Source organism: Rhineura floridana, chromosome 2 (assembly GCF_030035675.1).
Source record: "Rhineura floridana isolate rRhiFlo1 chromosome 2, rRhiFlo1.hap2, whole genome shotgun sequence".
NCBI classification, from domain to species: domain Eukaryota; kingdom Metazoa; phylum Chordata; class Lepidosauria; order Squamata; family Rhineuridae; genus Rhineura; species Rhineura floridana.
Window position 1 is genome coordinate 186,010,977 of NC_084481.1, and position 15,464 is coordinate 186,026,440.

General features: G+C 40.9%; 1 protein-coding gene and 1 long non-coding RNA gene across 5 annotated transcripts in view; one reads left to right on the plus strand and one right to left on the minus strand.

Moving 5' to 3' along the window:
• Positions 1–6,501: 6,501 nt before the first annotated feature.
• CFL2 (cofilin 2) lies at positions 6,502–11,844 on the minus strand. 4 transcript variants are annotated; one of them, XM_061611636.1, is made up of 5 exons: positions 11,111–11,265; positions 10,774–10,984; positions 7,810–8,117; positions 7,644–7,720; positions 6,502–7,438 (listed from the first exon to the last, which is right to left on the minus strand). In XM_061611636.1, exons 2-5 carry the CDS (start codon positions 10,774–10,776, stop codon positions 7,326–7,328), a joined length of 501 nt encoding a protein of 166 aa, XP_061467620.1. In that variant the 5' UTR covers positions 10,777–10,984; positions 11,111–11,265; the 3' UTR covers positions 6,502–7,325. The 4 variants fall into 4 exon arrangements, with proteins under 4 accessions (XP_061467620.1, XP_061467623.1, XP_061467621.1 ...); XM_061611639.1 differs by lacking the exons at positions 10,774–10,984; positions 11,111–11,265 and adding an exon at positions 11,287–11,844; XM_061611637.1 differs by lacking the exon at positions 10,774–10,984 and having other exon boundaries at positions 11,111–11,266.
• Positions 10,715–15,464, plus strand: part of LOC133377476 (uncharacterized) — a 50,268-nt gene continuing 45,518 nt past the window's right edge. The window contains exon 1 of the long non-coding RNA XR_009760714.1: positions 10,715–11,741. This is a non-coding gene — a long non-coding RNA (uncharacterized LOC133377476). The remainder of the gene's footprint in view (positions 11,742–15,464) is intronic.

Genomic DNA, 15,464 nt, shown 5'->3' on the forward strand with positions numbered 1-15,464 from the left:
AGGGAATGGAAAGTCAAAATGAAGCCTGGCTACATTCAGTCATGCTCTGCCCAGCTGTGTAGAGAGGATAAGGATCACAATTCTTGCTGCAATGTGGAAGATACGTTACAATTCCACATGCAGAAAAAAATACAGAAGCGATGAACAGGTTACATTAGAGGGACCCCATCTGGATACACCTGGTATCTCTAAATAATGGGCAACAAAATGGGAGAGATTCAGGCTGTGCCCACATCATGCCTTTAAAGCACCCCCCCCCAAAAAAGGAATCCTAGGAACTGTAGTTTGTTAAGGGTGCTGGGAATTGTAGCTCTTTGAGGAATAAGTTCCCAAGATTCTTTTTTGTGGGGAGGGGGGAAGATGTACCTTGAATGTGCTTTCAAGGTATGGTGTGTAAGCAATCCGAGTGTAATTAAAAGCAAAGCAATACATATTTGGTCAGAAGCATCTAATTGGTTGTATACAGTGACATCTTGACTAATTACTCAGGGAAAAGATCATGACTGAGAGCTCACTGAGATTATCAACTTAGTGTGCTCTAGAATCATTACAAAATAAAACTACAATTACCAGTGTGCTTTTATTGATTTATGGTATAGCCATATTTAGAATACTGGGTACAGTTCCAATTGCAGCGACCAAGCAGTTGGAGCACTTTCCATATCAGGAAAGACTTTAAAGTATTGGTATTTTTGTTGTTGCTTAGAAAAAAAGGATGGAAGGAGGGTAGTTCATAAAATTATACATGGCATGGGCAAAGGAATTACTACTAGAACTCAGGGTAACATAGCTGATCTGAATGGTAGTTGATTCACTGTTAAAAAAAGGAAATACTTCATATAATGCAAAATGGGATATGTTGTGGCAGGAGACACTAGGTTTTATTTAAAAAAAGTATTTTTGTGTGCAATGGGTGTTAGCTAAAATAGTTCCATGGTTTCTTCATGTACAGAAGCACTATGCTTCTTAAGATCATATGCTGGTAACAAATGGAATAGCCATAAGTTCATGGCCTGCTTGTGAGTATTAAGAAGCATTTTGAATTGAAGTACAGAAATGTTCTAAATAAATCAAATACTGTAACTCACTACTACCCTGATATATTCTGGCACTGAACCACAAGCCTTCCATTGGTGCTTGCACAAGATTTTATGTAAAGCACTAGCAGTTTCTCTGTCCACTCATGGTTCTTGGGATCCAAGCCAATTGGCTGATAATGCAGCTGCCAAGCTGTTGACTGGGGTGTGCAGCTTTAGCACATATTACTCCAGCATTGTTATTTTCCACTGCTTTACCAATTTGTTTCTGGACTCAAGTGAAAGTATTGGTTTTGACCTTTAAGGCTTCAACAACCTAGTACTTTCCAGATTTTTCCAGATTACAACTCCTGGAGGACACCAAGCTAAGAGAAGGCAGCCCTAAATGATCAAGCACCAGGATACCACAAGAACTGCCTCCTGCTATATGAGTTTCCTTTAATACAAAGATAAATATGAGAGCCACTATTTCAGGTCCCTCCACCATTGGTGATGGACCAAGGTTGTGAAACCCTCGATATTTACTCACTTTTCAGCACGCATTGAAGAAACATTTGTTCCAACAAGCTTAGAAAGCTGTTTCAGCAGTTCTGAGACTGCAATTGTGGTTTTTTTTTTAAGTTACTACTGTAAGGCTGTTAGGTGGTTTTAGTGTATTTAGGTTTCTTGATTGTTATTCTTTTTAAAACTTGTATTTTTGAATCGTTTCATTGTTAGCTGCTCTATCTAAATATAAAAAAGGTTATAAATAGAGAAAATAGGTAAATCTCTCATCAATTATTATGTGAAAAACCACCACACATCTATCCTCATTGCCAAAGGGCCAAACTGTATAATTAGTCTGAATCTTGGGGTTTTTTTTAGTAATGTATTCAGCTTAGATTTTGTTATGCTGCATATATATTTTATTCTTAGTGAAGTAGCACTGTCATACTTCAGTTAGTTTCAATGACAACAAAAAGTCTAAAGAGGCTTCTAGAATTACCGAAAGTACAGGCAAATTTGTTAGCTGTCCAGGCAAATATACATAGAAAACTAGTACCAACTTCTTTTAAAAATTAATGATTGTAGGACAGAAAGTTGCTTCAGTGCCCCAATCGCTGTCTTACCTTCTTTATTGAAAAGAAAGGACACAGAGCTTTGTTGCCTAGTCAAAAGTACTCTAAACTAGGGTTGGTGTTCCAAAATTCTGCAAAGATATGAAGACATTTGTCTGGAAAACAATCCAACTTTAGACAGGGAACACTTCTATTCACTGAGTTTTATCGTGCATAGACAACTTGAAATTAATGGATGTGACTATCAGAGCCATTAATTTCAGTAGGTTGGCATCATGTAGAACATTTAAGAACCCACCCTATTCTTGTGATGGAAATGTGTTTTAATTTTTTTTTATATTGTATTTTAGATTTTTTAGCCCGCCCTGGGACCTATTGATGCACTGCAGGTAAGAAAAAATATATTTATATAAAAATGTAAAACTTCACTGGATACAACTTAATCTAATGACATCAGTAGTTATATAAATTAACTCTAGTATACGGTAATGACTTCTCAATATTTTGTTAATACAAAGCAGCAAAATAAGTGAAAAAGTTTAGTGCCAGATCATATTGCTTAATTTCTCTGTGCTATCATGCACACAGATTTATAGGTGGAAATTAGTGTGAATTGGTTGTACATACAGTGAGCTGGCAGCCATCTCCTTTTCCTATCACTTTTTAAGTAAACGGATATCTAAAAATATTTACTCTATTACCTCTTACCACAAAGCAAGATCACTTTCACCAACGTATGCTTGCAAAGCCCAAAATACTTAATATTGTATTAGTTCAGCATTTGGTATACCTATGCATTTGCTAGCACTGTTAAGTTTTAGACATGCAATCAATCAGTGGAACCACCGGATTGGAAATGGAACATGGCTATGATTCTTTAAGAAGTAGATTAGTGCAGAGAATATACAAAGGAAAATACAGTTTTTTGTTTCCAACATTTGCTTTAAAAGAAAACATTTGCTGCTTTTAAATCTAAATAGGAAGCAGGGCTTTGCAATCACAGAGCCATGCAAATGCAAATCAAAATACATGTTATGGCTACACGCTATGTGCTTATAGGGAGCATTTATTTTTTTCCTGTCTGGGACACATGAATGGATCAGTTTTGTGGGGTATCAATACTGTTAATATTATTTGTCGTCTTAACAGGGCAAATGAAAATAAACTTAATTTTAATATAACAGTGCTCCTTGCATCTCATTTTTCTAGCATTTATTGATGACATAGGGAAGATCTAGGGCCTTTTCTGTAGTGGCCCCCGAACTGTGGAACAGCCTCCCCGAAGAAGTACGCCTGGCGCCGACGCTTCTATCTTTTCGGCGCCAGGTTAAGACCTGGCTATGCTCCCAGGCATTTTAATGCGTTTAATGTTACAATTTTAAATCTTTTTGTTTGCTGTTTATTTATTGTGATATTTTGTATTTCTGTATTTTAATCTTTTGTACACCGCCCAGAGAGCTACTCGCTATGGGCGGTTTAAAAATGAAACAAATAAAATCAATAAATAAAATATATTACAATATTCATACTCGCCTTATTCAAAGATCAATAGTAATAGGAAAGAAGCCATACAGATAGAAAAAAGAGCAATCCTGCAATATTAAAAGCAAACCTGTCTTGAAATTCCCCATGCTTTTTTCCTCTTGCTTCTAACGTTGTTCACTTTCATACCCACATTTAGCATACTGTTAACCTTTTAAGCCCTCTATGCCTTTGCCCCCCCTCTTTCAGCCCTTATTACAAGATATAGCCCTGCATCAAATTTTTGTTCCTCAAAACCTCTTACCTTCCTTTTTCAAACCCAACTCCCAAGTTTTCCCACAAAGGATTTGTCCATATCCCTAACCAGGATAGTTAACTCTCACACAGTCCTTGTTATTCTTGTCTTTTTCATACTTCTTGCTTCATTTCTTCTCCTCTATAATCTTCCACCATCAAAATGTATTCCTAATTGCCTTGGGACAGTGAGCTATATTTTTTTGTTCCTTTGTAAAACACTGTGTAAACAAATAATGACATATTAAGCTTGGGGTTATTAAATCTGCCAGGTCTAGAATCCAATATATTACAACAGTAATTTATCCTCTTTTCACTATACAACTGTCTTACTTGTAAAAATTCAAGACCGAGGAGAATTAACAGCTTACCCTCCAATCAGATAGGCACATCCCATTCTAATCACTTAAGCTAATAACTACATTGTATATAACCACACAATCCTATTTCCTGAATCTAAACATTTCAGCTCTGAGATTTGGTTAGGTTGCCAAAAGATGGTTTAATCAGTTAATGTATCTCTACAAAAACTTATTCTATAAAATAGAAATCTGGCAATTGATTACTTTGATGAGGTTGTCAGATTATTCAAAACTTTGCTTTGATAACAAAGAGGGAAAATTTCCTCATCTAAAAAAGGCTGTCAGATTAAATTAAGGCAGGTTTTGTCAGATAGCATCTGATGTCTATTTAGCAGCATGATTCAAGGTTATTACTAAAGTCACTCTTAGTTTCTATACATATTTCTTACCTTTCTTAGTTTTGTTTTCTTCTTTTAGAATCAACCCATATGATGCATCTTCAGGTTTTCAGAATTTAAGCTGAACTTGCTCACATTTTCAAAGATCAAAAAGCAGTTTTAAAAATAAAAATTCAGTATCTGCAGAGACTTTCATTACTGTCATGAAAACATTTATTTAACATTTCTTTATCAATAAAGTAACTAGAAACCTAATGTCCCATCTATGATGGGAGACATGCAAGATGCTCAGAGCTGAAGCTTTCTTTCAACCTTTTAAGTCACAATGAGGCCTTCATCATTTTGCATGATAGAAAACAACAGCTGACAGCCCATTTGGAACATATGCCAGCTGTCTCTCATTTGTTTTATTGTCCAAGCAGTAAGAGTTTTGTAGCAGCATTTCCAAGGGCAAGTTACTAGACTGGATTTCAGTCAGTACTCTTTCAGCAATAAACAGATTTTAAAACTTTTGTGTCAAAGGTATTATGCAGGATTCTGTACTTCATTAACATAAATAAGATTTGATTTTACGGAAATCCATGCAGAGTTCTAAACACAAAACTAGGCTCAATTTTAAAATAAATGTCCACTTCGCTTCAATATTCAGTTCTAAAGCCTTAGACAAACACAATTTAAAAGCATCAAATGACATTACTAGCAGAGGATTACATAAACTGAAAAATAGTGCTTTACACTATAGATGGGATATGTATTGCTTGGTACAGATTTTTTTTTAATGTAACATTCATTTTAAAACATTTGTTTTCTCCAATAAAGCACTAAAGTCAGCATATTATAATTTTAGAAGGGACGCCGTGCAATTCTAGGTAACAAGATCGAGTAAGGAGGTCTTTATACTAGCCAGGTTTTTACATGTACACATGGCAGAATATTTAAGAGATGTGGGATAATAGCTGCTTTCCAATCAATCTTTTTAATCTCCTGTAAAAAATCTGAAGCTTTCTTTTGCTATGAAACTGTTAAACATCTAGCAAGCCAGGATACCTTAAATTCTACAACAGAATTCAATACACTAAAAGATATACATTTCACTTCTAAGTCAAACACAGCTGAAAACTTGAAATAATCAATTTCTACAGAGCAACTATGTGAAAATCACATTGTTCCATTTATAAAATTATTTGCTGTCGTCTGCCCATCTCTCCCCCAGACAGGAGTAAAAACAAGTTTACATCCAATTAAACTTTTATTTCTGTTCTCTGCCAACTTCTTTTAAGAAATTGTTAACCATTTTCAATTTCTATTCCTTGATGAAAGCATTCCTTCTAGCTGTATGTACACTTCAATAGCAATTGGCTGCGTAACAGAGTTCCTGTATGCATACCAGTAGAATCATGTCCAGTTTTGCCATTTGTGGAGAACTGATGACAAGATACAAAAGCATGTGCTTGCCATAAATAGCTCTGGCTAACAGACCACTGCTCGCACAGAGCAGCTCGAATTCTCTATAAGGAGAGCAGAGTTTGGCTCTTAGCCAAATCATGTTCCTGATGCAAGTCTTAGTAGCTGAAAAAGCTTTCCAGTCCTATTAGTACAAAAGTTAACTGGAGAAGAGTTGCCCTGTGACTCAACAAAAGATGGTACATGCAATATTTAACATGTAGAACTGTGAAGAATATTCGTAATAGTACATTATTTGCCTCTTTTCCCTTTTAAGTTTCAGATATAAGCTAGCTGTAGATTGCTGGCAACATGTTAAGGTAAGTGGAGGTTCAAATCATTTTTACAGTAGGATCATGAATTTAAAAAAACTCATTACTGAAGTTGAGAGCAACTGTTGAATATCTATGAGGTACAGCTGAAAAAGAGCTGTGCAAAACGTTTAAATACACGTCATTCTATATTTCCCAATGAAAACAAGGCAACATTCTGTAATAAGCCACCGGTTTTATTGCAACGTGGCCAATATATTTAATCTCAAAAACAGCATTCCATTTAAGGCTCTTTTTATACAGAAATTGCCATTATGACTGATGTTTTACAAAACATCTTTAGTGTTGCAAGATTTGCATGGTAAACAGACAGTTCCTACTCCGGTTCAGTAGTGTACATTCAACAGAAAACAAAAAGGAATAATTAACAGCTAATTCATTTATAAAGGTATGTATGTAAGTAACAAGAATGAAGACTGGGGTACTATAACAGTTTGATGACAATTACAGAAACTTAATTGGCATTCCTTGGGGAATGGGGAAATAGAACATATTACAAAAAAAGTGCTTTAAATGCATAGTGTTGTGTGCTGCCATGCCACAAAAAATAGGCTTGTCAAGGCAGGTGAGGTTTATGAATGCACAAGAGCCGCATGGAACTGAAATCAAGTGCAACTGTAAAGTAATACTGAATAGAGTCTACCATTTGACCATTGGACAGTACTTTAAAGGCAATCAATTATCTTAAACCTTTTGTTGCTTGGCAAGACTATCCACACCAACTATCACATTCATTGTACACATTTTCAAACAATACCCACATCATCAGTTTTGGCTAAGAATATGATGTGAGGCATTCCTTGGATTCTACATAAAACTATCAGGTTTAAAAACAATCTAATGGTGATCATTTGTAGACTGTTTAATGACATCTCCTTCAGGTGTTTGGGTTCTGGGAAGGTGGGGCAAAAGGAACTAATGCTATTCCAATTGAATGAGCTGCAGAAATGGAAGCTCCAGATGGCACTTGTCTGTCCTTTTATAAGGGTTTTCCTTCAAGTGAAACTACCACGTTGCCTCCTAGTTTCTCTCCCAGTGTTGAACGATCTTTAATATCATCATAACCATTTACTTGCCACTCGTGTTTAATACCTGAAAAAGACAATGAACACATATATACTTGTTCAGTATTTTAACAGCAAGTGTAGAACTTTGTGCAGCCTTACTGGTCAAGTATCAAAAATATACCAACCCACCTGCCTAATTCAACAGCACTTAAACATGGTAGTTGTCCAAAAGGAATTGTTACTCACTCTGAGCAAGTAGCTAAATACAATGTTGCCTTTTCGGCTCATACCTGTGAATTTCTTTTTAATGGCATCTTTAGAGCTTGCGTAGATCATCTTGCTTTTTAAAGGGGCACTCTCTGGAGCCCTACAGATGGGGAGGAAAGACTTGTTATTTAATCCACTGAAGTTTGGAAACCAAATTCTATTTTAATATTAATAGTTTGATTTACACACCAGAATAGAAATACCAGGTCTTCTTTTTTAGACTCCTTTGTTTCATAAGTTGCATCATACAAAGCGTATCTGCAATCGTTCAAAGGTAAGAGCTTCACAAAGGACGTATAAGGATCCTCCACCGTATCACCTATGTCACCAACTAGTATCTGCTTTGCTTCTTCTACAATTATTTGTCGTTTGTCATCACTTAAACAGAAGAGAACTGCTTTCTTTCGTTTTTTAATCTCTTCTGGCGTTGAAGATTTTCGTACTTTCATGTCATTGAAAACCTTGATGACTTCATCATTCACTGTTACTCCAGAAGCCTATAACACAAAACAAAACAGCATTCACTAGAAAACAATTTGCAAGCAAAAGGGAAAGTGTATTGGAAAGCATATTAAAGACTGAATATAACATGGTGCATCAGACTAAGGCATATAATCCTATACACACATACTTAGGAGTATGAATTTAATAAGGCTTCCTTCTGAGTAGACGTATAAAATCGCAAAGTTTGAACTCTAGAATTTGATCCAAAGCCAGCCATCACTTTATTACAGCTTTCTAAAGCCAGAATGTCCATTCAAACATGATCCAATTACCTAGTTTCAGGTTAAACTAGTACTTTTTACTCATTTAAGACTGCAGTCCAGTGCACATTTAGCCAAGAGTATATCTAACTGAATTCAGTAGGACTTACTAATGAGTAAACATGCTTAAGTAAACCCTGCATGGGATTTTGCCCTAGAATAATCAAATACATTAGCAGTAGTTTATTCTTGCCCTGTCATTATTCTAGTTTTGTTCAGTGATGTAATCTTCTAAGAAGAGAAGAAATGCCTTCTGTATTGTGTCAGGTTTAATATTATGTATTTAAAATTCCTAGATTTTATTAACACTGCCCTATAAATATTCCAGTGAAGTTACTACATGATGAAAGAATCAAGGACAGAATGTACAATTCCTCCCAAGAGTGTTGAGTTTTACAGAAGCCAAGCCTACAAAAATGTAACTCCACATTGTGACTGGACAGAGGTGTTCCTTAATGTACCATCAGAGACACAGGAGCTGCTTTTCTCACTTTCTACTTTTCATCCTATAGTACTGCTGTAAATTTATAGGTCTGCATCTCAGGGCGGTCCATGTAATTGTTCTCACAATTCAAAATTGAAGGCATTCAAAAGTTATCATGGGGTGAACCCAGAGAAGAGCAGCTCCCATAACACTGCTATAATGTGGAAAAAGTACAAAAAGGTATTTCTTTTCAATACTTCAAAATAACTATGTACTTGCTTTCAAATAAGAAAACCTCTTAACACAGCACTGATTTGCTTTTACAGCATATTAGGAGGTTAACGGAAACTGCACACATGTAGCAGAACAGGGACAGATGAAAATAGATGCTTAATCATTTATGATTTGTTCTTTAAAACAAAGTAGGAATCGTCACTTTTAAAAAATGTTTCTCACAACTAGTTCCTAAACAAAACACTTCATTTAGTTCTGTATCCCAAAGTTCAGTGATTGTTTTATAAAGAAAAGAAAACTTACAATGGACTAGCACATTTTATATTGTTTATTTCTATACAGTTCCTTTAGAAATTTTCTTCTCTTCCTACCACTCCCTCAGAAATAAGCCAGTTTTTGTGTCATCTAATGCCAATGACTATTACCCAAACACAGCCAGGACATTTCTGCCCTTCTGCTGGATTTTCAGCTATGTATTCCTAGGGTAGTGGGCAGGCTTGTAATGGTCTACTCCAACAAGCACAAGGGGAGAAAGATACCCCTAAATTTTGGGTAACCTATATTACATTTCTACCATTAGCCAGAGATCATCCACACACAATGAGTGGTAAATGCCACTCACCTTCACACTTTCTCAGTTAAAGGTGCCCTGCCCACAAACTGTGATTAAAACAACAAAGGAAGCAGCCATCTCTCTGCCTGGTGCTCCCCTCCTTTTTTAATACAATCAGACACAATGGAGAGGGGCAAACCCAACTATGCGTCATTCCACCACCACCACCACCTCACTTCCATCATAATCGCAACTAAGAAGCAAAAAGCTACTATACTCTTTCAATACAACAGAAGGTAGGATTCCCCTATACTGTACTTCAATCCAAAATGAAACTGATGCCAACCCCACCGTGTCATATGTATACAATTAAAGAAAGCAGCCCTCGCAGAGGGAGGTAATGAAGAGAAGGTAAAGCCTAATTCTCTCCATTTCAATTTCCCCTCATAAGTAAGTAATACAGGAGATTTGCTACCTCTCGCTTCTGCTCCCCAATAAAAATGCGTTATGTTTTCCCCCCTACACATACTCGAAAAAAACCGGGAGATTCGGCTTAACGTAATACAGAAGAAAAAGGAGGATCCAAGTCCTGTTACATCCACACACGCCCCCGACACACATGCCCTTTTCTTCCACGGAAGGCAAAGAAAGGATGCGGGAGAAGTAGTCCCGTTATTTAGCCCTCACTCTTCAAAAATACAACCCAGAAGGGCCATACCCTGCCATCTTACAAAAAAGCTTCCCCCCGTTACACCTAAAAAGGAACCAGACACACAGTCCCCTTCTTTTTCTTCTCCACTCGTAGAGTCGCGGGCTTAACTGAGAAAATAATAATAATACGACAAAAGGAGCAGCCGGGGGGGGGAGAGAATCCCTCAGTCATAGGGCCCCCCATTTCATCCTGCGCGAAAAACTTACGAGGCGCTTCGTCCTCTCCCATTCCTTCCTGGGAAGCGAGTCGCCTACTGAGTCTCTCCCCTCCGGCCATGAGTTGAGGCAGGGGTCGCTCCTGGCACCCCCTCCCTCGAACCGAAGCTAAAATTAGACTAAAATGGCCGCCAAGGGCCGCGGGGCCCACTTAGCCCCTCTCACCCTAGGGGGCTTAGTTCCAGCACGGCCAGGCAGAAGCCGAACCGGCCAGGTCACATCAAGCCAAGGCCAGGCTGCCCCACCCTTACCATGGTGCCGGGTCCCTGTTGCGGTGATGGCGCCGGGCGCTACTGCCTTACGGAGCGGGGTCTGACTGACGCTACTAGCACAGCTCGGAGAGTGCGGGCTGGGATGAAGAGAGGAACCAGGCAGGGGGTTGGAAGTAGAGGGGGGGGAGAGGAAAGGCCGGTCACATGGGCGCTGTCTCCTCTCACCACGTGCTGTAGGCCCTGCCCAGTCCTGCAGAGCAAAAATGAAGAGTGGGGAGAAGGATCACCCTCCTGTTCATAGCAAATGATCCCTTTCGACTCGAAAACTTCCCTGGGGGATTGGGGGACTTCGTGAGGGAAAATTAGACCCACCTACCATCAAGTTTTGTCTCAGTATGGCAAAAGGGCTTGTCCTAGGATTGCGCCCCACCCACCAAAAACCCTTCGTGGGTTACCGTGCCCTCACTTCCCCACTGGACTTTATTTCCCTCCGGAAAGCGAGAACACGAGATCTGATGCGGTACTTTCCTTTGCCACGCAGCCCCCTCTTACTTGTTTGATCGCCTCAGCCAATGACTGAGCAGCGGAACAAGCGACGACGAGGAGCACCTGCCGAGGGGCGCGCGGCAGCTGGGAAGCGCAGCGGCCAAGTCTTCCGCGTTTGTTGCCCGCAGAGAGAAGGCGAGCGAAGGATACACCTTACAGCCACCTCAGCTATTCAGTTTTGCCTCCTCTCGACAGTTTGGCTTTGGTCAGTTTTTCACTCTACGCTGCAACCAAGCGGACGCCGCGGCTGCTTTCTCCTTTGCTCCGCGGCCATCCGAGCAATTGGCCGAGAGAGAGCAGCAGAGGTGGTGGTTGCAAAGAGAGGAGTAGCAGCTGCTGAGCTCTGGATGGTATAGCTGCCCACCGAGGCAGCTAAAGTGAGCGGAGACCGTGGATGCTCCTTGCAGGTGCCTCCAGCTCCCTTGCTCAACAGGCAGTTCAGCAGCGGAGACCAGACGGCTGTAAGTAAGAACAGCTGCCTTCACCTCTCCTCTCTCGACCGTGCAGTTGTTGGGATTGGGCCCGGTAGGGGGAGGCAGGGAGGGAGCAAGCAAGTGCAGGCGGCGGCGGTACCAACACCAGCTACTACTCCCCCCCATCCCGGTGACTGAGTAGGGAACTTCTTTGCAGTCCCTGGACGGTCAGCGATTGGGTTTGGGCCCGACCATCTTGCTCCTTAAAGGGAAGGGGCAAGTGGGTGGACCAAGCAGTGAAGACTTCTGTGAAAGGAACAGCAAACGCTGCCCTCTACCCGCACGCTCTCTTTGGGAGTGGGCCGAATCTTTCACGCTATGCCGCAGCTGGGAGGGGAGACGCCCGAGCCCAGTAGTCTTTAAAGTCCAGTATGAGGACGGAGGGGGACGGAATGGGACAAAGAACAGATGCTTGCCTTTAATTTCTTGCGTACGTTGCGCTCCTTTCCAAAGGGGCTAACAGAAAAGCAACTCCTCAGCTAGCACCAAAAAGCATCAGAATGGAAGTCAATAAATGCAGCATATATCCAAATTTAAAGCGAGTCAAATCTTAATTCACGGCAAAACAGTCTCAAATACAAATCTACTAAATTCGTAAGAATTGATTTGATACTGCCGGTGCTCCTTGGCCAGCAATTGTCGAGTTTTGTTTTGGCTGTTAAGATTTTTAAACGTTGGTTTTCACTGAGGAACCACAATAATGTCGCTTATTTGAGTTCGTCTGTCTGTCCGATGTTGAGTCCTGCAAAACTGCAGGCCGTTGTCCACAATTAGCGTTAAAGAAGTGGGATATCCTCGCTGGAAGGGTAATGCTTAAAGCTAAAGTTGGGATAGGAAAGCAGTGGCCTTGCAGATGTTGTTGGACTACAATTCCCATGATTTGTGACCTGGCTGAGGCTGAAGGTGGTTGGAGAACAACATCTAGAGTATCATAGGTTCCCTACCCCTTCCTAAAAGAAAACCACACATGGATGCCAGAAGCCAGAGGAAAAAAGGGATGAAGCAGTTGTAGCTTTCCTCCCTGAATTATATACTGGTGATCAACAAGCCCCTTAGGAAAACTTAGAACTATGTTGAAACTAGGGAGAGAATTCGCTATTTTCACAGTAGCTGCACATTGGGTTGACATCTTAACCAATTATCTTCTGTGACCCCAAGGTCTCTTTCCTTTTCAGTCACTACCAGTTCAGACCCTCTGAGCGTATATTTGAAATGTGTATATTCCTTTTTGAATAACTGTGATACCCATGTGTATTTGTGCTATGAATTGCTCTGACCTGTTGAAATAAGCATTTCATATATTCCAGGAATTTCATAGAATCCAGCTGGATTCTACTTTAGCAGTGCAGGAAATGCACCAGTGAAGCAGACCCCTGCAGAGAGCAGGATTGAATGCTCCTTTCATCAGTTGGTGAGCGGACAATTCAATTCTGCTGGGTACTGCTGTGTGCCAGTATATTAACACACAGACCTTTCCCTGCAGGTCAAGGTTGATAAGTGGGTGGAATCACCCCACCAGTCAGTCGTCAGTCATTATGTCTGATGATTGATAGGTGGGGGGCCAGAGATGCAGTAAGACTTGCACAAGCAGTTGGTGCTTCTAGGAGGCTGGGAAAGAGGATTCAACATCATTGCCCTCCCCAGCATTTTGCTTTTGCTGCTGTTAGTCTTCTCTAGAAGAGAGATGAAGGAGCCAGTTGTAAATAATCTAGCCAGAGGGGGAAGACATCTCCTCCTGTGGATGGTATTTAGGCGAGGCTGTTGAGCCTCCTTGGAGTACAGTAAAATCTGAACTAGCCACTGTTAACTTTCTTGTTGCAAAAGGAATAATCTGTTCTGTTTGTTAAATTGTTAGGCTTTGTCCTATTTGATTTTGTTTCTGTATTTATTTATTACATTTATATACCACCACATAGCCAAAGCTCTCTGGGCGGTTTACAAAAATTAAAAACATTGAACATTAAAAACAAATATACATTTTTAAAAACCACACAAAGTTTAAAACCATAAAGCACCGACAAGGTAAAAGACCTGGGGTCAGAGCTCAGCACATGCTGTTAGAATGCCTGGGAGAAAAGGAGAGTCTTGATCTGGCACCCAAAAGATAATGTTGGTGCCAGGCGACCTTCATTGGGGGATCATTCCATAATTTGGAGGACACCACTGAAAAGGCCCTCTCCCTTGTTGCCACCCTCCCAGCTTCCCTCTGAGTAGGAGCCCGGAGGAGGACCTTTGATGTTGAGTGTACATGTGGGTTTGTGGCAGGAGAGGCATTTCATCAGGTATTGTGGTCCCAAGCCGTGGAAGGCTTTATAGGTTAAAACCAGCACCTTGAATCGAGCTCAGAAACATACAGGCAGGCAATGCAGGCAGGCCAGAATTGGTTTTATATGTTCAAACCATCTGGTCCCTCTTATCAATCTGGCTGCTGCATTTTGCACAAGCTGCAGATTCCAAACTGTCTTCAAAGGTAGCCCCACATAGAGCGCATTGCAGTAATCTAATTTGGAGGTTACCAAAGTGTGGACAACTGAAACCAGGCTATCCCTGTCCAGATAGGGGTGTAGCTGGGCCACCAGCCAAAGTTGATAGAAGGCACTATGTGCCACCAAGGCTACTTGAGCCTCAAGTGATAGAGATGGTTCTAGGAAAACCCCCAGACTATGACCCTGCTCCGTCAGGGGGAGTGCAACCCCATCCAGAACAGGTTGGTCATCCACCATCCAGTCAGAAGAATCACCCACTAGCAGCATCTCAGTCTTGTCTGGATTGAGCCTCAGATTATTAGCCCTGAGCCAGTCCATTGTCGCAGCCAGGCACTGGTTCAGCATATTGACAGCCTCACCTGAAGATGAAAAGGAGAAATAGAGCTGTGTGTCATCAGTGTACTGATGGCAATGCACTCCAAAACTCTGGATGACGGCACCCAACAGTTTCATGTAGATGTTGAACAGCATGGAGGACAGAACTGACCCCTGTGGAACCCCATACTGGCAAATCCACGGGGCCCAGCGGTGTTCCCCAAGCACCACCTTCTGGGATCAACCTGCCAAGTAGGAGCAGAACCACTGTCATGCAGTACCTCCCACTCCCAACTCAGCGAGTCATCCCTGAAGGATATCATAGTCGATGGTATCAAAAGCCGCTGAGAGATCAAAGAGAATCAACAGAATCACACTTCCCCTGTCCTCCGGGCAACCAAGGCTGTTTCCGTGCCAAAACCAGGCCTGAAACCCGACTGAAATGGATCCAGATAATCGATTTCATCCAAGAGTGTCTGGAGCTGACCTGCAACCACTCGTTCCAGGACCTTGCCCAGGAATGGAACATTTGCCACTGGCCTATAGTTATTAGGATTTTCCAGGTCCAGGGAAGATTTCCTCAGGAGTGGTCTCACTACCGTTTCTTTCAGGGGTCCAGGACCACCCCCTCTCGCAGAGAGGCATTAATCATTTCCCTGGCCCAGCCAGCTGTTTCATCCCTGCTAGCTTTTATTAGCCAAGAAGAGCAAGGATCCAGTACAGAAATGGTTGCACGAACCTGTCCACGCACCTTGTCAACGCCCTCAAGCTGCACCAACTGAAACTCATCCAAGAAATCAGGACAAGACCATGCTCTGGATACCTCACTTGATTCACCTGCTATAACACTAGAGTCTTAAGTCCTGGCAGATGCCTAATATTTTATCTGGAAGTGCCTAGCAAATTCATT

Bases quoted from the DNA above. Each gene is read 5' to 3' on its own strand.
- CFL2 (XM_061611637.1), bottom strand. The intron at 7,721-7,809 runs GTGTGTAAATCA...CCCCATCTGTAG, and splicing joins GACCTGGTATTTCTATTCTG to GGCTCCAGAGAGTGCCCCTT. The intron at 7,439-7,643 runs GTATGAGCCGAA...TGTCTTTTTCAG, and splicing joins CATTAAAAAGAAATTCACAG to GTATTAAACACGAGTGGCAA.